The sequence below is a fragment of the Mauremys reevesii genome, linkage group 13 (assembly GCF_016161935.1).
Source record: "Mauremys reevesii isolate NIE-2019 linkage group 13, ASM1616193v1, whole genome shotgun sequence".
NCBI classification, from domain to species: domain Eukaryota; kingdom Metazoa; phylum Chordata; order Testudines; family Geoemydidae; genus Mauremys; species Mauremys reevesii.
This window is the reverse complement of record NC_052635.1, coordinates 19,994,864-20,021,123: the sequence shown is the minus strand read 5'-3', so window position 1 is coordinate 20,021,123 and position 26,260 is coordinate 19,994,864. Positions and strand designations below refer to the sequence as shown.

The 26,260-nt window shown below is 55.9% G+C and overlaps 1 protein-coding gene across 21 annotated transcripts in view; it reads right to left on the bottom strand.

The window, feature by feature from the left end:
• The window catches only part of CHD6 (chromodomain helicase DNA binding protein 6), a 213,146-nt gene that overhangs the window by 21,371 nt on the left and 165,515 nt on the right, over positions 1 to 26,260 (bottom strand). For 16 of the 21 annotated variants that reach the window (XM_039499177.1, XM_039499181.1, XM_039499184.1 and 13 more), the window contains 14 exons: positions 22,099 to 22,301; positions 21,431 to 21,630; positions 18,676 to 18,835; positions 16,798 to 16,887; positions 15,125 to 15,228; positions 14,082 to 14,211; positions 13,240 to 13,300; positions 10,206 to 10,260; positions 9,285 to 9,504; positions 7,356 to 7,564; positions 3,755 to 5,314; positions 2,905 to 3,053; positions 2,148 to 2,354; positions 716 to 1,162 (listed from right to left, as the gene is read on the bottom strand). In XM_039499177.1, the coding sequence (XP_039355111.1) occupies positions 716 to 1,162; positions 2,148 to 2,354; positions 2,905 to 3,053; positions 3,755 to 5,314; positions 7,356 to 7,564; positions 9,285 to 9,504; positions 10,206 to 10,260; positions 13,240 to 13,300; positions 14,082 to 14,211; positions 15,125 to 15,228; positions 16,798 to 16,887; positions 18,676 to 18,835; positions 21,431 to 21,630; positions 22,099 to 22,301 (3,795 nt within the window). The remainder of the gene's footprint in view (positions 1 to 715; positions 1,163 to 2,147; positions 2,355 to 2,904; positions 3,054 to 3,754; positions 5,315 to 7,355; positions 7,565 to 9,284; positions 9,505 to 10,205; positions 10,261 to 13,239; positions 13,301 to 14,081; positions 14,212 to 15,124; positions 15,229 to 16,797; positions 16,888 to 18,675; positions 18,836 to 21,430; positions 21,631 to 22,098; positions 22,302 to 26,260) is intronic. The other 5 variants (XM_039499172.1, XM_039499185.1, XM_039499190.1 and 2 more) reach the window with 5 other exon arrangements.

Below are 26,260 nucleotides of genomic sequence, written 5' to 3'. Positions count from 1 at the left end.
TAGGAAATGGGATTGGACTTTAGCAGCAGCACTGACAACAGCTCCCCCCCATCTCCACTCACTTCTCTTTTCCCCACAGGAGTTCTTACCATCTTTCATGCCATGTAAGAGACTGTTGAACAAGGGGTTTGTCTTCTAAAGCCTCTCCAGCTCAAGGGAAAGGGAGCTGGTACAGTGGAAGTCTGACATGACACTCTGCATTTCAAATGCTTCAACTTTCAAATTTCCCTTCTTTTCTGTACCTTCACTAGAAGGTTAAAAGGATGTTTAATTGCATGTTTGCCGTGGGACTATGCAGGCTGAGGTCTCTATATACCAAACCCTGAACCTTGTTTACCGCTGTCTCCTCTTGGACAGTGACTGAGTCACACTAACAGCTTTTATTTTCTGAGCCCCTTCATTCCATCTACATAAATACAGTAGCCCCCACGTGGGAGGTCAGGTGTTAATGCTTAGCAGTACTCAAGCATTCGGGGAAGCACTCAGCCTGATTAGGGGGTGGGGGAAGCTCTGCAAGCCCCCACCTCCCTCCTCACCAAGAGGCAGGGCCTGCCTCTCTGGGGTTGAGTCTGCTTCTCCTGCTACAGGTTTGCCTCAGGCTGTCAATGAGAGGGCAGTCGTCCAGCCCTGCCCTGCCCTGCCCTGGGATGGACAGCAGAGCTCAGCAGTCATTGAGTGATTCCCCCTGCTTTGGGAGGGGGAATCATTTACCCACCTGCAGCCCAGTTTGAAGGCTCCTCTCCTTCAAGAAGATAAGGTCCACCCCTTCCACATTTTTTCTCCTGCCCCGTCGTCTCCTCAAGGCAGCATCATCTCTCCGGAGGCTTCCATTGACTATCTGCCCTGTGACAGGATGGATTAGCCCTGCCTGGAGGATGCCGGACAAGTCCATGCCCAGGGACCCCTGCAGGGAGTGCACCGTCCCTAACTTGGGCAGGTTGCTGTTCAAGGGGAAAGGAGAGGTGTTTCCTGCGGATCCATCGGATGCTCTGGCCAGGTTCCCTGCCGAGTCCCGCCAGCCGTTCAGCACTACAGGCGGACGGGAGTGCGATGCAGCTAACTGTTCGAGACTTCTAGGTTTGGCGTCTCTCTCCAGCTCAAACTCATAGGTCTGCCTGTGCTTTTGTTCATCCTTCGTAAAGGCAGGAGCCAGGAAGCTTTCCTGTGTGCAGCAAAGCCAGAGAAATGGTCACAGCTATGGCCTACATCGCACAGCCCTTACAACACTCAGAAGCACCTTTTAAATCCAGCACACACTAGAATCATAGAACTATAGGATGAGAAGGGATCGCAAAGGCTAAAAAACTGGCACAAGAGAGGTTTCCTGGAGCTAGGGGAGGGGAGGGGAGTGTATGGAGATGGGTGGCTAACAAGACTGGATAGAGCTCCTCAGTATCTCTGCTGGAGCCCTCCACAACCCTTTACCCCTGGCCCAGCAGACAGCCACCACTTCCCTGCTAAAGGGATGGATAGAGTGGGGCTTCCTGCAGAGCCCCATACTGCAGCAGGTGTGCTGCAGCTCAGTGAGCTGTAGGAGGGGCTCCTCCCAGCAGCAAGCATGCCCCTGGTTCCCACACCCTGCCAGCAGCTGTTGGCCTCAGAACCAGAGCCCAGCCACCTCTCCTTCAGCAGGACAGCGCATAAGCAGGGGTCTCTGTGCTGGGGAGACAGAGCACTCTACTCAGAGTGCCGGCCCCAGGGCAGTGTCTCTGTTACACCCCTGCTGGGGTGTAGGGTGAGCACTGTGTTCTCAGCTAAGATGAGTGTGGGAGGAGGGATTTTGGAAGCACCTCTCCCTCCAAAGGAAGGCGAGCAGAGAAATGCATCAAGTCGTTCGGCTGGGACCTCTAGCTGCCGTTCTCATAATATCAGTAAATAAAGGGGCACCCCTGGGTTGAGATTATACATGTTGCCACAGTGACCTAACTCTAACCACCCGGTTGGCACCTGGGTGAATGCCAGCACCGGGTTCGGGGGAAGGGTCTCCAACCTGCCCCTGGCACTGTATAATACACTTCAAATTGCAGAACAGCGAGAGCCAGAGAGGAGGGAAAGCTGCAGAGTTCCCCGGGCTGGGAAGCCCTGAACACCAGGGAGATGGAGTTCCTATGGGGTAGGTGGTCTGGCCACGTTCCCTGACCCCTCACCTTTTGTATCTGTGCAACTAACACTCCATTGTTGAAGCTGCGGTCCGGGGCTTCTGGCTCGGCAAAGCTGTTCCTAGTGCCTGCATTGCTGGCTAACATTGATGTGGGCATCAGGGTTTGTGTTTCAAACTGCTGGCTAGAAGAGGGCCACTTGCCCTTTAAGACGGCGTGACAGATATTATCTATGCGGTTAATGATCACTCGGTCCTGCAAGCAGAAGCAGACAGCTTAGTAGCATGGCAAACCCAGGCCCATGGCATGCAAAGGGCAGTGTGGACGCACAGGCCCTTGAGCCCTGAGGGAAATGCAGAGAGCCCGTGGGAGTGAAAATGGAACCCCCTCTCTTTTCACAAATGTTACAGGGACTGATGCTTTCTGAAGGCCCCAGATGCACATATGAACTCGTGTCTGGGTGCACACCCATGCACATGGACATATGTGCCATGGGATACTGAGTATGGAAGGGGAAATTCAGCCCAGGCAGAGGGCCTGCGCTAAGTCTGTGCTTCACTTCCATCCCACTGGGCCCCCTGCTCGGCCTCCCTGTGGTACCCCCAAATCCTGCTCGCAGCAGTGGGATTTCTGTGCATTCAGTCCCTTGCCTGCTCACTAACATGGACCAGGGCCACAGAGGTGGGTGGCTGGGGGTTTTGCCCAGGAATAAGCTTAGTGAAGGGTGGCAAGGCAGAGAAGCTGGGCCGGAGCAGCCCCAATTTGTGAATGATTCAGACAGGTGCAGAACTGATTCGGAAACCACCTTGGGCCACTCCGAGAAGGAGTAGAGCGTCTTCTCCTGCAGCAGCTGGGCGATGGTGGGCGCACGGGCATCCTGCAGCTCGTCCATCTCTCCAGGCTGGGCACAGGGAGAGCTCTTGCTCTCCTCTTCCAAATACTTCTCTGGACAATCTAGGTAAAGTGACAAACAGAAGGGGCCATCGTAACCCTGGAGCCCCCACCGCATAGTTGGCGCCACCAGCACCCCACCCCCCAGCCATCATTTGGGACCATTTTTCTTTTCAAAAAGTGAACCCATTGGCTGTGAGTGGGCTGAGCGGCTGTCAGCAGCGGCTGGGGGAGCCCTGGACCCATGAGGGCTTTGGATGGCCAAGACCTGGGGCCAGTGAGGCCAGCGGGAATTCTGTTACTGACCTCAAGGGAGCAGGGCTTGGCCCAAAACCACTGAACAATGAACCAGCCGAAGGCCAAGGCCAGCCATGTTGGCAATAACAGACACAGCCCATGCCACAGGGCAGTGCCCAGTCCTGGGTGGGGGCAAGGAGGGAAGGGCAAGCCCCGCAGCCACAAGGCAGTGCCCAGTCCTGGGAGGGGGCAGGGAGGGCGAGTGAGCCCTCCGTCACAGGGCAGTGTCCAATGCTGACGGGGGCAGAGAGGGCACAGAATGACACACACACATCAAAGGCCTCCTGGAAGCCCCAGTGCAGTCTGTGTTTGCTCCTCTCACCACAGCGAGAATATTATTGTTCAGAAAGCCACATGACCCCACCCACAAGGCAGGTGCAGCCGCCACTTGATACTGCAGGCTGGCACACACACAGGCTCACTGCCCAGGGTGCATGGGCATGCCTGCCAGCCGGACACTGCCGTACCTCGGCTCTGGCCAGTGCCCTCTTTCTCTTCCTCATCTTTGTTCTCACATTCATTGTCTTCCTGCTTCGGCTTGTGCCCTTCCAGGTGCCAGGCCACACCGCCCCCAATCTGCGCAGCACAGCCAGCTTCCCAGCGCTCCCCTCCCATGCTGGCGAGCCCAGCGTTCGGGAACTTCGGCTGAGCAGCTGCAGCTGGGCTGGGTGCTGGGGGGAGGCTCTTGGGCCAGTCTGACAAGTGTTCTGCAGCGCTCTTGTGGTCGGCCTCCCCATCCCCTTCCCCACTGTTACACTGCGATGCCACCTGTCCTGAAAGCTCTGCCTCACCATTCACTTCTGGGCAAGTGTTCTTGGGAGCAGGAAGGCTAGAACCAGGTTCCTCCCCCGCTAGCACATTAGCTTTGGGGTCCCCATCAGTCCTGGCCTCTGGGATGCCCCTCAATCCTTCTACAGCATCTGCTGCCATCTCAGAATTCTCCTCCTCCTCCTCCTCCTCCTCCTCCTCCTCCTCCTCGCTGTGGCTCTGACTTGGCACTGATTTATCCTCCAAGCCTTTCTCGTGTAACAGGCTCATGAACCTCTGCTCCGGCGGGATCTTTATCTCCAAGTTATGGAGACTGGACCCATACAGGCCTAGGCTGATCACCCCCTCCGCACTGGTGAGCTCAGGAGACCCAGGCCCTGGGCTGGCCCGGTGCAAGGCATCACCGATCTCGGTGGGGACACTCCTGGAGGGCTGACTGGCTGGGGCTGAGGGCCAAGGCTCCCTTCCTTCATTGGGACTATCCATTTGGTCACAGCCTATCTGCAAGCTCTCCAGGAAAGAGGTCTCTCTGATGGCCTCAGCCTCACAGCTGGATGGGTCCTCATCCCCATCTAGTTTGCCCTCAGCAAATTTAGCAGCACTGTTGCTGACATGTGTGCAGCTGGGGCTGTCACGGGCGAGAGAGCTGTGCTCACTGGGGCATGCCTTCTCCTCGTACATCATGCACATCAGAGAGTCCGGCAAGGAGCTCTCATCACAGTTCATGGAAATGATGTCCCGCACTGTCGACAGGAATGGGTCGCAGCTCGTGTCCTGAGGGCTGCCCTCCACCCGGGAGAGCGCATCCTCCAGGTTTTCGAGCTTGATCTGGCTCTCAGTGTCGTTCTCCAGGGACTCACAGGTCCTTTCCATCTGGCAGTACGAAGGGGAGCTGTAGAGTTTGGAGTTCATCTGATGGAGGCAGCACAGGTTCTCTGGACCTGGGACACCTGCTCTTTTGTGCTGAGCATAGTTTCTATATGCATCCAAAAATGACAGTTCAGGATCATTCATGATGTAGTAGTCAGTGCGGTTCAGTCCGTGCTTGGCTGTGCCAAGCAGCAGGTCCCGGTCATGTTTGCCACACTCCCACCAGACAGGAAGGTACAGGCTGGGCCTGCACAGCGTGAGCCGCTCATGGAGCTGCGGGTACTTGAGCACTTGCTCCCGGACCTTCCTTAGAAGTTCAATCCGGTACAGCGTTCTTGCAGCACGTTCCTCAGTGATTGGCTCAACGTAGATACTGGGATCAAGTGGACCTGCAGCAGGAAGAGAGAGGCAGAGACCGCATTACTAATTAGACAGAGCACAGAAGGGTATATGGCCAAACCTTACTACTACGCTGTACATTGGGGGTTACTGTTTGGCTGAGGTTCACAGGTGGGAGAAGAACTGTCGGGTGACAGCAACAGCAGCTTGGGAAATTTATCACCGCCATCTAGTGATTACCAGTCAGTGTGGTCTCCGCTGCAAATTGCACCATGGAGAAGCAACAAGTTATGAATTGGTGGGGCTGCTTGTCTAGTTTGTGTCTCCATAATTCAAGAGTCATTTGGAGAAGAGCCGGGAACAATGAGAAGTTCCTGATTCTTGGGTATTGACCCTGGAATCACATGTAACTAAACTGGCCAGGGTTTGGTATCTAAATTTTCTCTCTAAACAGCCAGATTGAAGAAGAGTTTCTCACCTTCACCAACTGCCCCAAGGGTAGCAATTCACCAGTGGGTATTTCAGAGCCCTCCCATCAACTCCAGTCTGTGCTGCCTTGACTTGGCAAGCAGTACCAGAGCAGGCTCTTGTGGCACCTTGGGAGGTCCATGGTAACTGATGCACCATGGGAGTTTCTCAAACATGTATGGTTCCTTCTGAACAGGGATCCCACCACACACAGAATCATAGAAATGTAGGACTGGAGGGACCTCAAGAGTCCAGTTCCTTAGACCATCACAGACAGGTGTTTGTCTAGCCTGTTCTTAAAAACCTCCAGCGACGGAGATTCCACAACCTCCCTGGGCAATTTGTTCCAGTGCTTAACCACCCTGACAGTTTGGAAGTTTTTCTAACCTAAATCTCCCTTGCTGCAATTTAAGCCCATTGCCACTTGTTCTGTCCTCAGTGGATAAGGAGAAAAATTTATCACCTTCCTCTTTATAAAAACCTTTTACATACTTGGAGACTGTTCTCATCTCCCCCCTCAGTCTTCACTTCTCCAGACAGAACAAACCCAACTTTTTCAATCTTTCCTCAGAGGTCATGTTTTCTAGACCTTTAATCATTTTTGGTGCTCTTCTCTGGACCTTCTCCAATTTGTCCACATCTTTCCCAAAGTGTGGTGCCCAGAACTGGACTCAGTGCTCTAGGTGAGGCCTTACCAGCATGGAGTAGAGGAAGAATTACTTCTTGTGTCTTGCTTACAACACTCCTGCTGACACATCGGTTTACGCAGGGCATTTCCTGAGGATCAATGACTGCGAGGAATTGTGCTGGAGGTGGGCACTCCAGGAACTGCTCAGGGATGAGACTGCTGCTGCTATTCTTGAAAGCAAATCATTGTATGTTCAATAATCCCCTGTGGGTGGTTTTTCTATCTCTGATTTTTCAGTGCTATGTGGCGGGTAGTCTGGCAACACAGGGAGCGTCTAGAGGGCTGGTGCCACGTGTGTTAGCTGGCCACGTCCTCCCCACGCCTGCTGTAGACTTCCAGGATGGCTCAGCCTGTGATAACTCATCCCTAACAGAAAGTCCTGCAGTGACTGGGACATGGCTGTGCTCTGGATTGCACTTGGCCTGTATCAGCACGAGTGACAGGAAGGGAAGGTGGGCTACACAGCTACACTATGAGCAGGACGGGGCACCTGTATCAGACAGTGGCCATGTTCAGTTTGGAGGACGTCTGTTTGGGGCTGTCTGGTTCCCTCCATTGCTGCTGGAGGTTCCCATCTCAGGTCAGGACTCGTTTTATTCTTACTTCTTTTTCCAGAGTGTCCAGGGAGGGCTGGCGAAATGCCAGGGTCATGCTGGCCATGGTGAGGTAAGCACTGTGCAAGGTCCGCCAAGGCTATCAGGAAGGGAAGATCTCCAGCCTATGGCACTGGAAAGAGCCTACTGCTTGAGCAGGTGTAAAGGGTCACATGACAGGCAGCCAATCAGCGAAGAGATGGGCAGGTCGCTAGAATTCCAGTCATCCCCACTTTCCTTTCCCCCCCAATGGCACCAGTTCCAGCCCTTCCCAGGGCATTCCTGGTCCAAGAGGGCCCGGCCACCACTGCCCCACATGCTGGCAGCATCCCCTCCACTCACCATCCTCTTTCCAGAGGGGGAGACGGCAGACGTTCCTGCACATGGCCACAAAGCTGTAGAAGTATTTCTCCAGGCTCTCATCTGTCTTCTTCTCCAAGCGGGAAATGGCTCGGAACTGGGTCCAGTCAAAGGCCTGCTTCTCCTGGTCATAGATGACCCCGAAGGAGGAGACAGTGCGGTAGAAATCTGCCTGCTCCCTTCTCGTCCATCTGCACGGCAGGGAGAGACGCGCACATTCATGAGACGCATTTCTTTATAGTCTTGTGCTTTCCCACTGTGTCTGGTGCCAGTGAGAGGCACTAGTTGGAGAGCCCCGGGGAGCAGAGTGCTCCCCCCACCCCCAGAACAGGCTCCGCACACACTTCCCTACAGTGGCCTCAGGGACTTCCTCGGGGCCAGCCAGTTGTTGCCCTCTTGGCTCAGACATGAATAAGGGGCCCACTTGGTACCATTGTGGCAATAGTGGCTTTTGTGATGTGGACACTTGGCCAACAGGAACTGGGCTGACTCAGGCTGCAGAACCACCACCAGAGGTAGTGGCTTAAGTCTGGGACAATCTCACCCCAGTGATGTAGAGCAGCCAGCCCCAGTCCCAGACAGCCATACAGTCTGTAGTTGTCAGGTACAGACAGCTGGATGAAGAGTTCGGTAGAGCTCTCCTGATCTGCAAAGCTTCTCAAAGAACTTCCCCAATCTGCAACTTCTTAGACATACTGTACAACTGGGTATCAGGCTGTAGCACCTGCAGGTGCAGAGCTCTTCTCCTGACTCACCCTTGGAGCTAGACCAAGTGGGTCTCATTAAACTCCACTTAGGCTCAGTTTCCCTGGCAGGAGATAAAGAAGGAAGGGTAGAAGGCCCTGCAGGTAGAAATCCTGATCAGCCTGTCCACGAGGGAGTCTCAAGTATGGGCACGTTTGCAAGGGCAGCACTGCCTTGCTGAGAATGACAGCAGCCCTCTGCCAGACAAAGGGCTGGAGTTTGGGTGAGTGCCTCATTCAATGATTTGCAATTTCACCCTGGGTTTCTGTCTGAGCAAACTCATTTGATTGTGGCATTTAATTTTACAGCATGATGGTTTGTCACTGTGCCCCAGTCTCTGCTTTCCTGTCATAGGGGAACAAGAGGCTTGCCTGATGAAATTAAACAGCAGCATACTTAGACCCAGTGCAAGGAAATGCTCCTCTACCCAGTGACCCTGTGCCTCCTGCTGTGCCAGCCAGTGCCACAGAGGGCAGACAATGTAGCTGGATTTCAAAAGCAGTGAGCCTGGGCATTGGGCACATTAGTGACACAGGCTCAGGCTGTGAGGATGGTAATCCAACCTCATGCTTCTGGGTCCAGGTGGAGAGGCAGGAAGGATCCCCAGCCCCTCACATGTGGCATGGCCCAAGCTATTGTGTCCTGGCAGCATGGGGCAGTAGCCCCTGCAGGAGGTAGGAAGCCAGACTAGATGGCCCAGTCTGGCCCAGCAACGTGACCCAGGCCACCAGAAATCCCCCTCATTCCTCCTTTCAAACAGCTGTTAGCTGGAACAGCTCCTGAAGGAGGCTGAGTCTTGGTCCTGCCGACATGGAATGAGGTCCAGCTCTGGCCCATACTGGTGCCTGCCTGGGGGTCTGGGACCTGCCCTGCAGGTGTTACCCCAGGCACCTGATTTCCAGCTGGGAGAGTGAAGGCACTTTCCGGACACAGGGACCTGCTTGGTGGATGTTACCCCAGGCACCTGATTCCCGGCTGGGGAGAGTGCAGGCACTTTCTGGACATAGGGGCAGGGTGTGTGCCTGAGAGGAGATGTCGAGCCAGCTTGTCTCAGCCGCCTTGGGAAGACAGAGGCTGTTCTTGGGGGTTTCACTGGGTAAACGCAGGGGCCAGTGACTCTCGGAAAGGGCCTGCACAGCTGCTCTGTCGGCCAGTCCCCTCTGTTACCTTTTCTGCATTTCCTTGTTCACCGGGTCCATCTCAGCAGCTCTCCTGAACATCTCCTCCTGCAGCCAGTAGCCATGGTTACTGGGCACCAGCATCTCGGCTCGGGGGGGCAGCTCCTTGCGGTTGCAGCGCTGGTAGACGGTGACGAGCCGCCGCAGTCTCGCTGTGAGGGCGGACGAGACAGGCCAGCAGGATCTATCTGAGTCGGAGCCATCCTGGGCTTCAAACATCAGCAAGGACATTAATATTTAACACACACAGCCAGAGGCAGGTGGGCTCATTAAACAGCTCCCTACCCCTCACAGAGGGGCCAGAGGATCAGGGCCAGACCACGGCTGCCTCCATTCCCCAGGGCAGCAAGAGAGGGTGCCAGCTGGCTGGCTGACCATCCGCGAGCCCTTCCTTCTGGACCCCTGCATCACAGCTCAGCTTGGCTTGTGCTCCTTTCAAACTGAGCCTAGTTTTGGGGAAAGGGGCTGGAACGAGAGCCGGCTCCACGTCACCCTGGAGCGTGCCCAGCTCTCATGCGAGAGGGCGGCGTGGCCAATGGCTCATTCGGCCTGTCTCCATTCTGCAAGGGGGCTGCTAGCACTGGCCCTGCTTGCTGCCTTCTGTAACGGGGTAATTCCTTCCCTGGGGCTGGGTTTGATCAGTGTTTCCAGAAGGCACAGCTCAGCTCCCCACTGTTGTTACCCAGGGCTCCACAGCTGTCCTCTGCGCCACACAGAGGCACCTGCTGGCTGCTTAAGAACACACTGTCATTGTTGGACAGTTTCACGTTAATAGCACTGATGCCTTGCATAGTGCTGCCTTCCTGATGCCTTCTGTTACTGCAGCACCTAGCAACCCCAGCTATGGGCAGGGACCCCCACGTGAGGTGCCACACACACAGAGCAAGCCGTCCAGAAGGCACAGCCTCACCTGCCACATTGTCATCCTGCTTCTCGGCAGCTTCTCCACACAAATTCCCAGAGTCCTGCAGGAAAAGTAAGACCCAGGCCATCAAAATCCACCTTGAGAGGAGAGCATCTGCCCACCCGGCCAGGAGCAGGTGTTGAAAGGATCATGCCATCACAGCCACACATGCCCATTCGCTCCCAATGCCTGGATCCCACCTGCCAGCCGATCTCCGAGTGCGGTGGGCCTGGCACTGTCCGTGCTCATCTCCCACCTGTCTCGCTAGCTGCAGGGTTTGCAGGCAGCCCCCATCAAGCAATGGGAGCTCCTCACTCTCTGGCTGGAGGGAGCCGCTCTCACGTCACAGCCCAGACACTCCCCCATGCTGGCCCCAGCTTGGGAGGGCCACACAAACACTAACGCTCTTGTGTCACTCTGGGGCATTACAGTGGACTCCCTGGTCAGGGAGAACCACTGACCCCGCAACATGTGCTCTGCCCTAGATGGAAAGCAGCCCAGAAGAGTGCAGAGCTCAGCTGCTGCTGAAGGGCCCAGTGCTCCCAGGGAGCCACTGGAAAGAGAGGGTGTGGCCCTAGCCCCTGCCAGCACAGAGAGGGCAGAGCCGGGCCCAGGACACTGTGCTGGGCCTGTACCTTGCTCTGGGGCCTAGCTACCCTGCACTAAGGTGGGGGACAGCCCATAGAACTCTTGACATCTGGCAAGATCAGGTGTCCCTGCAGGCCCTGGGAAGAGGCATGGAGCCAGGGTGACTTAGATGCTGTCTCAGAGCCCTCTGAAAGAAGGCGGATCCTGCAGATGGACGGATCCATGGTGCAGGGAAGGAGGTTTCGGACTTGCTGGGGCAGAGGCAGGAGTGGGGCAAACAAGGCAGAAGGGCCACTAGCCTGTGGCTGAGCTCTCCTGGAGGAAGCAGTGGAGGAAGCGATAGTGGGACAGGCGTGTTATCCAGGGTTGTCTGGCCAGGCCCTGACCGGCAGGACAGCTCAAACTCTGTCACACTGTCTGCCTGCAGGCTGCCCCTGCGGGAGCTGCACCTGCCCTAGCCAGGCTAGGGCCTTCTAGAGAAAGAGCAAGCACCACCCCATGGGCAGGGGGAGAGCCATCTCTCGGGGCCCTGGCAATCCCACGCTCCATTCTGGGCACTGTGACGCCAGGACAACAGGTGCAAACTGGGGGCTCAGATGTGAGCAATGAAGATGCTCAGAGCCTGCAAGGGCTGTTTCCTGGAGAGATGGACGGCTCACTCCTGCCTGGCTCAGTGATGCCGAAGACGACAGCAGTGGGCCACAGCTGGGAGTAAGGGGGTAGCTCGGAAGAGAAGAGGTCTCAGGGAAAGCTGGCTGGGTGTAAACTGTACCAGGCTGGGGGATTATCGACCAGGGCAGCGGGCAGTGACATCACTCGGGCCTTTTATGACCAGTCTGCACTGGACAGGGAAAAGGGGCTGTGGGAAGGGTCCTGTGCGGAAATTCTGGACAATCCCTCTCGGCAAGAGTCCCATTTCCCAGGGAGTTGGGGGTGCAGGGGGTGGAGTTACCTGGAGAAAGGCAGACCCAGCAGCATGGATCTAAAGCTACAGAGGGAGAGCACAGCACGGCTAATGCAGATACTGGGGAGAGTGGAGGGCTGCTGCCCCAGGTCCTTTTAAGAGGAAGCGTCTCAATGTGCCACAAGCTGCAGACTCTGTGGAGCCAAGTCAAACAAGTGGCGTGTGCATTGCTGCAGCGTCTGCTGGGCTTCAGAAGCCGCCTGTTCTCCCTGCGCAGCTCAGCCTGCTGCCCCCAGGAAGGCGCTTGAACAGAGAACTTGTCAGTTCCCCCCAGGCACAGAGGCTGCTGGAGACAGAGTGAAGCAGAGGCCTTTCCTCAGCCCCACAGGCTCTCAGATGAGAAGCAGCTGCTGCTCAGGGCTGAGTGATTTGCAGGGGCAGCACATGGCAGGGGTAGGGCTCTGCTGGGGCCCTTCCCTCTGCCAGCCTAAGGGTGGTGAGTGGGGATCCCAGCTGTGGGGATAAGCAGCTGAGCAGAGGGTTTGTGCTGCCCTCCCCGTCAGGATGAACCCGGACAGCACAGGGTGGGGCTGATGGTGCGGCCCCTCTTCACTGCTGGCCGGCCCCAGCCCCATCACTGCACTCTCTACCCTGCAACTCCAGACTCGCTCCTTCTAAATCCTTCCCTGCTGAGCCATGCCTCATCTCCCACTCTGCACCCTCCCCTCAGTGCCTCCCCTCCTCTGCTCTCCTCCCCTTGGTGCTAGGTGTGGGGGCTAGGCTGTCCTCGGCCAGGCTAGGCACCAGGCGGGGGGCAGGGGGCTGAGCTAGATATCAGGCTGGGGTTCCCTAGGCCACGGGGCTAGGCTCGGGGAGGTGGGCCGGGCTGGGGCGGGGGGGTTATGCTGCCCTGGGCCGAGTTAGGTGCCAGGCTGAGGAAGGGGGCATGGGCAGGCTGCCCTGGCACCCAGCATGTTGGCCCTAGTGGAGGTACTGCAGGGCTGGGGGTGGTGGAGGAGGTGCCCAAGCACTCTGAGATCCTGCTGATCATTAGGCTCCTGCCTGGGGCTGGTACAAGCCCAGCCCCCTGGGAAGAGCCGGTCTTGGCATTTATGGTAACAGTCCTCAGCCAAACAGGGTACGGCTCTGCTTGGCAGTGAGATGGTGAGATCTCTGCTGACTGGCCAGCCTGGGCACATCCATGAATCAGCTGACTGGAGACCAACACCCAGGATCCCTCAGTGCGGGGATTTCCGAAGGATAGCGACCCGTCCCGTGCAGCAACGTCACTCACTCGCAAGCTCCGTCCCAGCAGCCACGGTGCTCCTGGGAGCGGTCACAGACAGCCTGGCACCAGGCACCCTCCCAACAGCTGTCCCTGCTGAGCCTCACTACCAGCAAACTGGCTCTGCCATGGGGGAAAGGTGGGGGTCTGGCCTACTGCTCTTTCCCTAGCCACGGCAGAACACCAGGTGTCTCCTGAGCCAGCAGGGAGCAGGCCTGGCTGGGGTAGAGGAGCTGTTCTCATCTGTGGGGAGCCCCACTCACCTCCTGCTGTGGCAGCCCCTCCACTCTGTCTCCGCTGTTCTCTTCTTTCTCAACATTTCCTCTAGACAAAACAACCCGACAGAGCATTAGCCTTTGCCCACCTCAGCAATGCCCCAGCGCCTGCAGGGTGAGAGCCGGCTCCCTCACTCCTACACCGCCTGGGCACCCTTGCTGGCTGCCCTCCCATCATATGCCCGAGCATGGACCTGCTCCCTGATCTCCACCTGCAGAAGGGAACTGACATTCAGGACATTCTCAACCTTTATGTTTGCAAAGCTGGCAAAGAACCCAGTCACCAGAGAATCCAGGCTCAGCTCTGGGATTCTCTGGTGACACCCATCGCCCCTCACCCGCCTGCTGCAGCCAGCCAGCCACCACTTCCTTTCCCCATTTCCTGCAATCGGGGGCTGTGAACTCTCTGATCAGCCCCCTTCTCCCCTCCCCCCCAGAAGGCCAATGAGCTGCTCCCCAAAACACAGCACAGCATCTAAGGAGCTTGCATGTGTCAGTGCCCTGGCTGGATGGGAGAACCTGCACCTAGGTGAGTGTGAGTGGCACATGCACCTCCCTGGCCCACTGAGGGAATTCACCCAGGGGAGCAGCTCCCACACACTTGGTACCCTGCCTGCCCTCTCCCACTATCATACACAGTCATGCCCAGCAGACACTGGCATTCCCCTGCCACCCTGCATGCACAGGCACCCTGCTGGGCTGCCAGCTTACCCTCCTCTCTGCTCTCACTCCGTTCTGATGCCCACCCCCAGAGAACAGCATGACGCTGGTCCTGCTTCTTCTGCCCTGAGGAGCCAACCAGACCCCTCCCTCCTCCTGCCCCCACCCACCTTTCTGCAGCATCCTGTGCCCCATCACTGACGCCCTGCTCCGCAGACAGCAGCTTCTCGTCTGGCATGCCCACCTTCTCCAGGAAGCACAGTGCCGGGTCTGCTCGCATGGCGTTGTACCTCTCGTAACCTGCCAACACCACAGCTGACATTAAATGGGATACTGTCCTAGCCAAGGGCCAGGCCACCCGGGACCAGTTTTGGCTAAACTCTGGCTGTGCCAGTGGGGCCTGCCTGAGTGCGCCTGTCTCCAGAGTTAGGACCTTGTTGTCTGGCTCATAGATAACCTGGTCCCTCAATAGCAAATTTCACCCAAAGCATCCAAAGCCCTTCACATATGGCAGCTGATTAATCCGCAGTCCTTCTGTCTGGGACACAGAGACACAGGAATCAACCTGTCCACCCCAGAGATGTAGCCACTTCTGGGATGGAACACAGCACCAGGGTAACAGTTTAGGACAGGCAGTACAGACTCCTGTCTCCAATGGAAATTGCAAGAGGAGTTTCAAGAGGCAGAATGTATTGAGCTGAGATAGAATTTGGCCAGGAATGTGGATGCTCCCCCCAAGTCCCTGAGTCAGGCGCTTGGTTTGATATGGCCACGCTCTGCAGCAGCCCAGCACCTGCTAGCCCCACGCTGTCCCCTGTGTCAAGGCCAACACAGGTGTTGGAGTGTCTCTACTGAGTCACATGGGGCGAGGCCCAACTCCTCGCAACTTGGGAGAGCTGATGGAGCTACAGCCCCAGGCACTTTGGCTCAGCCCAGCCCCCAGGTAAGCTGGCCTGGAGGGGATGTGCAGGACATGAGTGCTCAGCACTGCCAGGTCATGGCAGCAAAAATATGCGGCTTCCTGGGGCTCCTCGCTGGAGCACCCAGAATGGGGTGGGGCCCCATGTGCGACATTCCACTAGCTCCGCCCTGGAGAGGGGTCTGGAACATTGGCATGGTGCTCTGAACAAGCAGCCACTTCTGGCTCCTGGCTAGGGCAGCGGGAGTACCCCAGCACACTGGGGCGGGGCTCAGCACTTGGCAGGGGCAATACCGTGTTTGAAAACTCCAATAAGCAGCGATTTATCGGCCTCTGCATTCCACCAGTCCACTGGGATCTCCACGTAGTCGATGTCCGGCAGCAGCACGTCCAGCTCCCTGAGAGGGACAGGCCATGAATGCACCCTGCTCTGGACTCCCCGGGAACCCCTGCTTCTGTAGACTGGGCGATACTGGGGGAGCTGGGGACTGGCCTTCTACCTTGATGGCGCTCTGGTGATTGCTTTTCCAGAGACACTGGGGTCAGGTCCTGCCTTCCACTGTGTGCAAGCTCCCTGGGCGCCAAGGGGACCAGCCATGGTCACAATCTGGCCTGACACTGCACTAGCTGAGTCCTGCTGTTGGCCTCCCCGGCACACACACGTGCCACAGGACCCTCCTGTATGACAGGGATGGTGGCCATGGCCCGACCCCCACCCATCTTACTCAGCCTGGCTGGCCCATGAGCTCCCAGGGCTCATTTGAATGGTATTTGCTTTAAGGTTGGGGAAAGTTTTCACTAAAGCTACCAGTCACCGACAGAGCAAGAGCAAGGCAAAGCAGCAATCTGCTGGATTGCACCGAGCCTTCAGAGTGGCAGGCAGCACCCTCCCTGGCCTCCCTTCAGTGAGCTGCTGGGACACGGACTGACTGCATCTGTGCTGCGCACAGGAGCACCCTGGGAAAGCAACAGCCTCTGCTGAGACAGGAAAGCAAAGGGTTTCAATAAAGGATCAGGCTCAGTGAGTTCAGCAAACCTTGCTCTCCTCTACCATCCTGGGAGCTGGGCGTTTGCAGCAGGCTCCCTCTGCCAATGCTCGTTATGTGACACTAGGGCAATTACCAGGCTTTGCCCAACCCAGCATCCCTTTGGGGACTTCAGGAGCCAGAGGGCTGCAGTCATTTCAGTCTCCCATGCTCCCTGCAGAGCAGAGGGAGGGAATGCAGGTCCCCAGCAGGCAATGCTCCACTCCGGTCTGAGCCACCTGGCTTGGGTGCCCAGGCTAGCTCAGGACTGACTTGGGGCTACAGCTTCATATTAGAGGTGAATTTGTTGGGCTGCACTGTGTGGAATCCTGATTCCCAGCATGCTGGGGCTGGCAGGATTAGCCGCAGGCCTCTGCACTAGGTGAAGTCATTCCAGCCAATCAAGCTTCAAATTAACATGCACTTGCACACGTGTGCACATCTCTAGGGAGTGCATGAGCGTAGGGGGACTGCGTGTGCCTTGGCATGCACATCCATGTGTACGTGTGTATGCATGTAGCCCAGTGCAGTTCTGAATGGTGTTATTTCACAGGAGCAGTGGTCCTGTCCCCTGGCCAAAGGAGCCCGCTGTCCCTGCTCAGCTCGGCTGCAGAAGGAGCTCTTTAAGCTGCAGGGGCCAGCCTCTAGGGCTCAATCCTGCAGTCTCTACTCAGGCAGAGCCATCACCAATGGCGACAGGAGTTTTGCCTGAGCAAGAACTGCAGGATTTGGCTTCAGACACTGTGAGGTGACTGACCCCTCTCACACTGGCACAGTGCTGCTGGTGACTTCAGATAGACAGCTGCTGGGCAGCTCCCCCATGCCAGCCCAGAGCAGGGAGGGGGCTCCCCATGCAGCAGGGGCGCTGCAGCCAAAGATATCCGTCGCTGTAACTCCGCAGCTGGGCATGCAAACCGATCCGAGCTGCTGGGAGCATCATACCTGGCCGGGGTCCCTTCGAAGGCTTTGTCAGCCACCTCTCCCAGCACTTCAGCTTTCAGGTAGTAGAGCATTCGCACCCGCAGCAGCACCCTGCCAAGGGAAAGGGGCAGGTCAATACAGACAGAGCACTGGGCTGAGATCCAGCATAGCACAGCCCCTACACACAGCGACACAGCGTTTATGGGCTGGCTGGTCTGTATGGCAGCATGGGGATCGCTGCCCAGGCCTGCAGCCTGTGTGGCTATATACCAGGACAGACATGGTGGGAAGCCACTCCCCTTCTCAAGACAACACCACCCAAGGCTGAGCGCAGGTGTGACAGCAGCTTTGCCTGTCCTTAGCTGCCCCTCGCACTGTGACATGGCAGGACACCCAGTCCCTGGGGCCCAAGAGGGGAGGCCTGAAGCAGCTGGAACATGGGGACTAGAGGGCAGGCCCTGTCCACATGGGAAAATGGCTCAGGCTGGCAGAGAACAGGCTCCTTAATCAGCTCAGTGGGCTGTGGGCCTGATCCCCATCGCCTGGGTCTCAGAGATCTCACCTCACTAACCCTGTAATCTAGCAGGCTTAAAACACGCATGAAGGAGCTCACCTGGAGAGGGGAGGTGCCAGGCTGGGTACCTGCCTCCCCAGCAATGGCAGCAACACACCTCACTCCTAACCCAGTGAGGGAGAGGGCTGCGCTACTTACAGTGCTCATGGCTAGGAGAGCTCTTGCTGGGAGCTGGGATGCAGCATCCTCTGAGTGGGTGAGGAAACAGCTCTGGGTTACTGATTTGTTAAAAGAATGTCTCTCAGTTCTCCCTGCAAAGAGCTGTATCTGCTGGGCCCCACTCTCCAGGACCCAAGAGCTGGCCACCACCCTACAGGGCCCCAAGAGCCGTCCCCCTCCAGGCTCCGCCTCCCCAGCCCACAAGAGCTGTCCCCCGCCTGGCTCAGCCCCACCCCCTGTCCCAAGAGCCATCCCCCTCCATACTCCACTTCTCTGGTCTCAAGAGCTGCCCCCGTCCAGGCTCTGCCCCACCGGGTCCGAAGGGCCATCCCCCTCCAGGCTCCACCCCCAGGGTCCCAAGGGTTGTCCCCTTCCAGACTCCGCCCCCTGGGTCCCAAGAGCCACCCCCCTCCAGGCTCCGCCCCCCAGGGTCCCAAGAGCCACCCCCTCCAGGCTCCACCCCCAGGGTCCCAAGGGTTGTCCCCTTCCAGACACCGCCCCCCGGCTCCCCAGAGCCACCCCCCTCCAGGCTCCGCCCCCCAGGGTCCCAAGAGCCATCCCCCTCCAGGCTCTGCCCCCTCCCCGGTCACAACAGCAACCCCCTACAGGCTCCGCACCCCCGGGTCCCAAGAGTCGTCCTCCTCCAGGGTCCAACCCCCGGCCCCCAAGACCCGTGCCACTCCAGGCTCCGCTCCCGGGTCCCAAGAGCTGTCCCTCTCCAGCTACCACTAATGCACAAGTCTGCAGTTCGATGCTGGTGCCACCATGGGCTGCTCAGGTATCTGACCAGCCCTGCTTCCCAAGCCCCTGACCGCGGACAGCTGTGGCAATAAGGAAGTATCCTGAATGCCAGCTGAGCTGTGGGTGAGTGCACTGCACCTACCGGCAGGGAGATGAGAATTCCATAGGGCTGCGGCTTTACAGCACTTTACAGCATGGCAAAAACTATCCAAGATCTGACGACCCAGTGTGCACCGACCCAACATCCCCACTGGCTTCTCCATACTGACTGCTCGGGTGAGTCCTGCCCCTTCCTCTCCAGACACTGAGCTGCAGCCCAGTGGCACAACACCAGCTGGGGGCACGTGGCCTCGCTCTGGGCCCACAGCGGGACGCACAGCATGGAGTGTGCGCCGCAGTCCCCCGGGGCAGGAGCTCACACTCACTTGTTGCAGTGCTGTTTCAGGTGCTTTTTGTAGCTGTCATCATGCAGAACTATCTCGGGGTTGCAGCTGGCCAGCCAGTCCGCGTTCTTTATCTCAGGGAGCAGCATCTGGTTCTTCGTCTTCTTCCCCTTCCTGCCCCTGGGCACTGGAGCTGACAGCCCTGCAACAGCAAGAGGGAGCGCATTAGCGGCACTGCTTCAGGCCACACACCACCCTGACAGGCACCTGATAAATGCGCTGGATCAGACAGGACACAGACACTGGCTGGCAGGAGCAGTGCAGCTGGAAGGACTGAAAGCCAGTCCTTGTAATGCTCTTAAACCCTCATGCCACAGCTCAGGTGGGAGTGGGGGAGCCAGAGAGAAGGCAGGCATGGTCTCCAGCATACCCAGTGTGTCTGTCCAGGCACAATCCCATAGCAGAGCCAGATGTACATGGTGCCCTAGTTAGACCAGGTCAGGCCATGCCACATCCACACCTTCCCAGCAGCCTAAATAAATGGGGTAGTTCTGAGCGCAGGAGGTGGCTTGGCAGGACAGGCTGCTGGATGCCGCTGCTGGCAACCCCGCCCACAGAACGGAAGCAAGCTGGCCCGGGGTCTTGGCAGCCTGAACATCGACATTGTCAGATACAGGTCCATGGAAAGATGTCAGGTTGTGTGCTGGGACAGGGAGCAGGTGCTCCAACACCTGCACTCTGCCTGACACAACCCACCTCCCCGCTGCACACCAGCAGGCCCAGACCAGCCACAGCTCTCCCCAATACACACTGGCCCACACTCTCAGCAGTGCCATTGCACATCCACATCTCTCCGCACTGCTGCGCACAGCCAATGCTCAGCGCTTCCCTAACACACAAAGCAGACCCAGCTCAGGCTCTAAACTCAGTTCCACTGTAGCCCCACCAAAGCTACTCCAGCTTTCTCCCGATGGAGGTGAGAGCAGAACCCAGCACAGACATCAGAGCCAGATACTCCTGATGAGATGGCAGCCAAGCAGATCTGTACCCACGGCACATGCCAGTCAGAGTCCTCGCCTCTTATAGAATCATAGAATATCAGGGTTGGAAGGGACCTCAGGAGGTCACCTAGTCCAACCCCCTGCTCAAAGCAGAGCCAGCCTTATGCCAGGCAGGTGGGGGCTGAGTCGTCCTTGGAGCCTATTCCCTGGACTGGTTCCCTGGCCACGTTTCCCTGTGTTTTTATTCCAACCAGTTCTTGCAGTTTCACTTCTTGCATGACTCCCTCTAGCCCTGGACAGGCCCAACTCACACACACTTCCTCTCAGGACAGGACCAGTTCCCCTTCAGCAGCTCTCCAGACCTTTCCCTGCTGTGGCTGCCATTGCACAGAGTCGGGGCATGGGCTGGAATTCAGTCCTGTATTGCCCACTGCACGCCCAGACTCGTGGAAGCAAAAGCCTCTCCAGGAGCTGACTGAGAGGTTCCGAGGTTTCCTCTTGCTAGGGATCCAGCTGGGTTACATTCAGTGCTGCAGCTGCAGTGCAGCATTCATGACCCTCAATGGACCATGCCCCTTGCTCATTGCATTACTAAAATGTGAGCCCATAAGTGCCCCCCTATCAGTTTTACTAGTGCTCCATTCCATGCTAGTGCACCGGGGTACACCCAGTGATGCAGCCCTGCCGGCGTCCCAGGTGTGTGCCATGGTTCCTTTGGCCTGACCAGCACACGCCTGATCCCCCAGCCCATCCTACTGAGATGGCTCAAGTGCTGGACAAAATGACGATATTAACTCAGAACAGTAGGCAATGGCATCATTCACGCTCAGGGAGAGATGCGATGGCCGTGAACATAACCCGACAGCACCAGGCACGGGGGAATTCCCGACTGGACCTGGGACTTCAAATCCACCACAGAGCCCGGCTGCTTTCTCCTGCACCGCATGGGAGAGCCTTGAGCTTTACACTGCTAACAGCCACTTCACAAACAGCCTCTGGCGTGCCCTGTGGAGCGGAAATGGGAGCAGCTGCCTCAGCTTTCAGCATGGCTCACCCATGACAAACTACTGAAAGGCAGCACAGCGAGCCAGCCGGAAAGGGCTGCCAAACTTAAAGAACATTGTGCCATGGATCGGGGTACCCACACAGTGCCCCGCCAAGGGGCTGCACTAGCTACTTGCCAGGCGCCGGGCCTCATTTGTATTAGATCTCAGTACCCCAGCTGAGGATTCCCCCCACCCTTTGTGAAGCCCTGAGGGATCTACAGACAAGCAGCGTCCCACAGGGAATGGCGACTACAGAATGAAGTGGAGTCATCTTTAACATAGTGTGGCTGCCTGCAGAGACCACAGGTCCAAGCATGCAGCCAGCACTGGCCACACCTCCATAGTTCTGAGACTAAAGACCACTATGGGCTGCACTCTGCAGGCGACATTTGCCCCCAATCCCTGATGGACCCAAGCCTGTTCACTGGTCTAAGTAACAATCTAGGCCTCAGGAACAGGCAGCTCAGGTTGGCCTGGTGCCCGAGCTCTCTAGCCCAAGATTCCCTCTCAGCTGGGCCAGGGCTGGCCATCTCCTGTATCAGAGAGCCCCTCTGCCATTGCCTGCAGGGGTCTGTATGCAAGTCAGCCCTGTGACCCCCAGGCCCCCACACAGTGGTTCCTTGTTGCCCAGCTCTGGCTGTTTGCGTGGCTTCTGGGATCTGCTCTAGTTTAACTCTCTAATCCTGGGCACTGAAAGCTGGGTATGCTGGCAGCTGGCAGCAGAGCAATAACTGTCGGGAGAGAGAGTACCTGAGTGATTTTGCAGGGCCTGGTTCTGGCCGTCCTTTGTCGGAGTGATCAGATCCCAGATAAAACTCTTAATCTTCTCATCTCCCTTGTAGTGTTTGACGCAATAGACCAGGAGGGCCCGGCAAATCATCTCCATGTCCTTCTCGTTCAGGTGCCACTTGAACCGTCCGTGGGTCAGGATATCCTTCCAGCGCCCCCAGCTGGAGGAGCAGAAACACACACCATAAACACTGCAAGTGACTGCACTTCTCTAGTGCCCTCCAGTGGGGAGCTCACAACGCTGTATGGGGCACTAATGGACAAAGCCTGGCCAGTCCCTGGGGAAGTAGGGAAACTGAGGCACAGAAAGGCGGTGGGATTCACCCAGCATCACACACTGGGTCAGTGGCAGAGGCAGGAAAAGACCCCAGTAGTCCTGACTCCCAGCCCATGCTCTAGTCACAAACCACACTTCCTCCCATAGACGTGGGGTTTGGGCACCCAGCAGGTCCCCCCGGCGGGGCACTAGCTGTGCAGCTCCCTGCCAGGTTTGTGCCCCCCCGTGCAGCAGCCTGCGACAGGCACAGACAGACAATAGCAAACATGTGATACCAAACCACCCGAGAGCCACAGCTGCACTAGGGGTCAGCCCGGCCTCACATGGTATGCAGAGCCCAGATGAGACTCACCCAAATATGAGCAGGTTCTTCTCAACGCGGAAGCACTCAGCCCGCAGGTAGCGCCGCGTCTTCTCATTGAGGCGCCGTGAGCGAGTGGGCCGCTCATCGGAGTCACTGTCCAGCTCCGAGAACTCCATCAGCTCATCCTCCTCGAAGGAGTTGTAGTGCTTGGTCTGCTTGCGGACACGGGGCCTGTCGATCACTAAGCTCTCCTGCAGGGGGGAGACAGTGAGAGGCTAGTGTGCCCAGAACCAACCGGCAGACCCTTCCCTCTGCATGGTGCCCCCCTTGGCCGCTAGCACAAGGTGTGGGGCTGCTTCCCTCCTCTGTGCCGCCTTCTGGCCTCAGCAACTCCAAGCACCACCCAGCTCTCTCCAAGCCTAGCATCACACCCAGCATCTGGTACCAGGCCCAGATGGCCTGTTCAACGCCCAGCCACTATGGACTGCCACCCACAATTAACTGTGGGTGCAAAAAATGGAGGTTACTTACTGTAACTGGAGGCTCTTTCAGACTCCACATGTGAGTAGGCAAGTACCCCATGCCCCTGAGTCTGAAAATTCTTCCAAGCAGTGTCCATTGGCCCGCACACACGCCATAGATCTCCTTGTGCTCCCAACCGAGGATATAAGAGACAGTGCAGGCTGACGTCATTCCTCCTCTTATCGCAAATCCAACAGGATCTGAAGTAGAGGGGAGGGAGGACGGGTACTGGAATACAGATAGGGACCACACATCTTGAAGAACCTCCAGTTACAGTAAGTAAGCTCCATTTCTTCTTAGAGTGCTAGTCCCTGTGTGTATTTTACACGTGGATGATTGGCAAGCAGTGCTCAGACTGCAAGTGGGTGCTTGGAAGCTGGTAGCAAAGATGCTTACAGCACTGCAGATCCCACTGCTGCGTCTGCAGCATGAACTAAAACACAGTGCATTGTGAACATGTGGACAGAACTCCAGGTGACCGCTTTGCAAATGTCTTGTAGCGGGACATCATGTAGGGGTGCTGTGGAGGTGGCCTGCGCTCTCGTGGAATGAGCTGTGACACCCAATAGCACTCTAGGATGCATCCTGAAACCCACTTAGAAATCCTCTGGTTTGCCCACGCGATCTGCCTGAAATGGCAATAAAAAGTCTTGGTGATTTCTTAATGGTTTCGTTCTTTGCAGGTAGAACACCAGGGCATATCAGACAGAGAGGCAGTGAAGTCTCTTGTCTTCAGCAGAAGCATGAGGTTTTGGGAAAAGCACAGATAAGCGAATACTTTGGTTGATGTAGAATTCAGAAACAACCCTGGGGAGAAACTTAGGTGTAGGCAAAGGGAAACCTTTTCTTTGTGAAAAACTGTAATAAGGAGGGTCCGCAATGATGGCTCACAGCTTGCTGACCCTCCTGGCTGAAATGATAGCTACTAAAAATACCACTTTCATGGACAGGCAGGTAGGTCACGGAACATGTTGCCATGGTCTCGAAGGGTGAATCGGTGAGTGTCAACAGTCACACTGTGGTGTGCCCACTGCGTGAATATCTCGCTTAGGACTGAATTGTGCATCTCCCACGCATGGTCCATCGAGAAGTGACTGCTCAGTTTGGAGCTGTGGATACCCGGAAGGTAAGTGGCCTGCATCATGATGCGATTCCAGATGCACCAGTTCCAAAGTTTGATGGCTTCCAGCTTTAACTCCGGCAGGTAACGTCCACATGCATTCCATCATCTCAATGGTCTGGACTGTTCACAAGTAAGGAGATTGATGCAGTCATTGCAGGCACAAAATTGGGAAAAGCAGTGGGAAAAGATAGTATCTGTCCTGAGTCCCTATATAACCTGAATTCACTGGCATGGAAATGGGTGATGAAGTTTTTCACCCACATTTTGGAGACCAGTGATATTCTCTGTGTGTAGCAAGAAGCCAAGGTCATTGCAGTCCTAAAGTCTGGGAAACCTGTGGATCACCCTTCTAGTTCTAGGCCAGTCTCTCTTGAGCACCACCTACAAGGTGATGGAGCGTATGATTCTGAACCAAATCGGGTCCCCAATGGACAGTAGCCTACCCAAGATCAAGCTGGTTTTCCACCGCACAGAAGTTGCTGTGACCAGGTCCTGGCTTTCACTACAAACATTAAGGCTGAATTCCAACGAAAACTCAAGATTGATAACGCTTTCATTGATCTGTCAGCAGCACGTGATGTAGTCTAGAAGGATGGTCTGCTACTGAAACTGGCCAAAGTGAACCCATGTGTGGATTCTCAGGCTACCGAACACCATGCTTAGTGGTCAAAGGATGTTCGTATACCTCAGAGGCAAACCAGCAAGCTGCACACTTTAAATAATGGGCTACCACAAGGCTCTGTACTTGCTCTGACCCTCTTCAATGCACATGTGAGCGATATACCTGAAATGATAGCGCAGAATTTTGAGTATGCTGATGATATGGCACTCACAACTCAGGCTCATAGCTTTAAAGAACTTGAAGTGACCCTTACATCTGACCTTAAGATCACGGAGGAGTACTTCGAAAAGTGGCGTCTGAGACCAAATTCGGGCAAATTGGTAGTCTCTACTTTCCACCTTGACAAGAGAATAGCACAAAACACTCTGTTGAGTTTTGTGGTGAAACTGTGCATTAAGACCCAAAGCCAACATATTTTGGCATCATTCTTGACCACACACTGACCTTGCATGACCACCTCAAGAGAGTAGCGTCCAAAGCAAAGACTTGCATCAACATAATTAGAAAGTTAGCAGGAACAAGCTGGAGATCAACTGCCTCAGTGCTACAAACATCGGCCTTGGCCCTGGTGTACTCAGTTGCAGAGTTCTGTACACGGATGAGGACAAAAAGCTGCCATACCCAACTTGTGGACAGGCAGATGAATTAGACCATGCGATTCATCATGGGAACTTTAAAATCAACACCTCTGCTGTGGCTTTCTGTATTAGCAAACACTGAATCCCCAGCTATCCGTTGAGCTATAACCACGGCATGAGAACTTAAACACACCAGACTACACAGACCTTCCCATCTAGCAGGTTATGGATAACATACCCCACAATGCCTGAAATTGTGAAAACCACTTTGGACCACACGTGACCATCTCATGTCTCTGGATCTGGGCAAGGAATGGTGAAGTGTCTAGACCTCATCTACCATTCCAAACAAGCACATTATTACTGACACAACAAAATGCCCTCCCAGTTTTGACCTGCCAGATACTTTGGACCACACTGAACTGCATTTGAATAAACCACAGAAGATGTGGCTACTTGAAGTACAAGTGGAAAATCAAAGACTCACCTTTGTGTGACTGCAGTGAGAGCATCCAAACCATCAAACACATCGTAATGCAGTGTCCCAAATCTGGATTCAAAGGTGAATTGGATGATATCCATGTCACAGAGAAGGCCTTGAAATGGCTTATAGATCTACAACTGCATCTATAGAATATTGCTTTGCAGATGCCATACATGCAATAGAGAGACAGAGAGAGCCAGTTTCCAAGCAGAGGGGACGAGACCTGGATCTGCCGTTTGTATCATGGTGGTGATATTGTCTGACATCACCTGTATATGGAAGGAGCGAATTATCAGAAGGAAAGCCTTGCTTGCAAGGTGGACTACCCTCACTTCTCCTACGTTTATACGTAGCCTGGCCTCTTGTGGGATCCAGGTTTCCTGAGCAGTGTAGTTATTCAGGTGAACGCCCCACCCCAGAAGGGAGGTGTCAATCACAATGGTGGCTTTGAGGGTGGGCAGGCTGAAGGCAACGCCCACCATGACCTTTTTCGGGTTCCACCACCAGGCGAGGTGGGCAATAACTCCAGCTGATGTGGTCCTTGTTTGGTGGATAGATCGAGAGGATCCAAGCTTGTAGGTATCGCAAGTGAAACCTGGTGAACAGTGTCATGTAAATGTGTGTGGGCATGTGACCTAACAGTGAAAGAGACATGCACTGTAGTTCTTGGTTTGCAGGTAATGCGTGAAACCAGTTTGCTCATTATGTGAAACTTGTCTGCGTGGAGAAATGCTCTCACTGAAACCAAGTCCAATGTTGCTCCTATAAAGTTTATCGTCCTTATGGCTAACAAAACAGACCTCTTTCTATTTTTGCAAACACCTAGAGCTACCAGAAGTTTTATGAGAAACTCAGTTGCCGACCTGACCTCCACCAGGTGA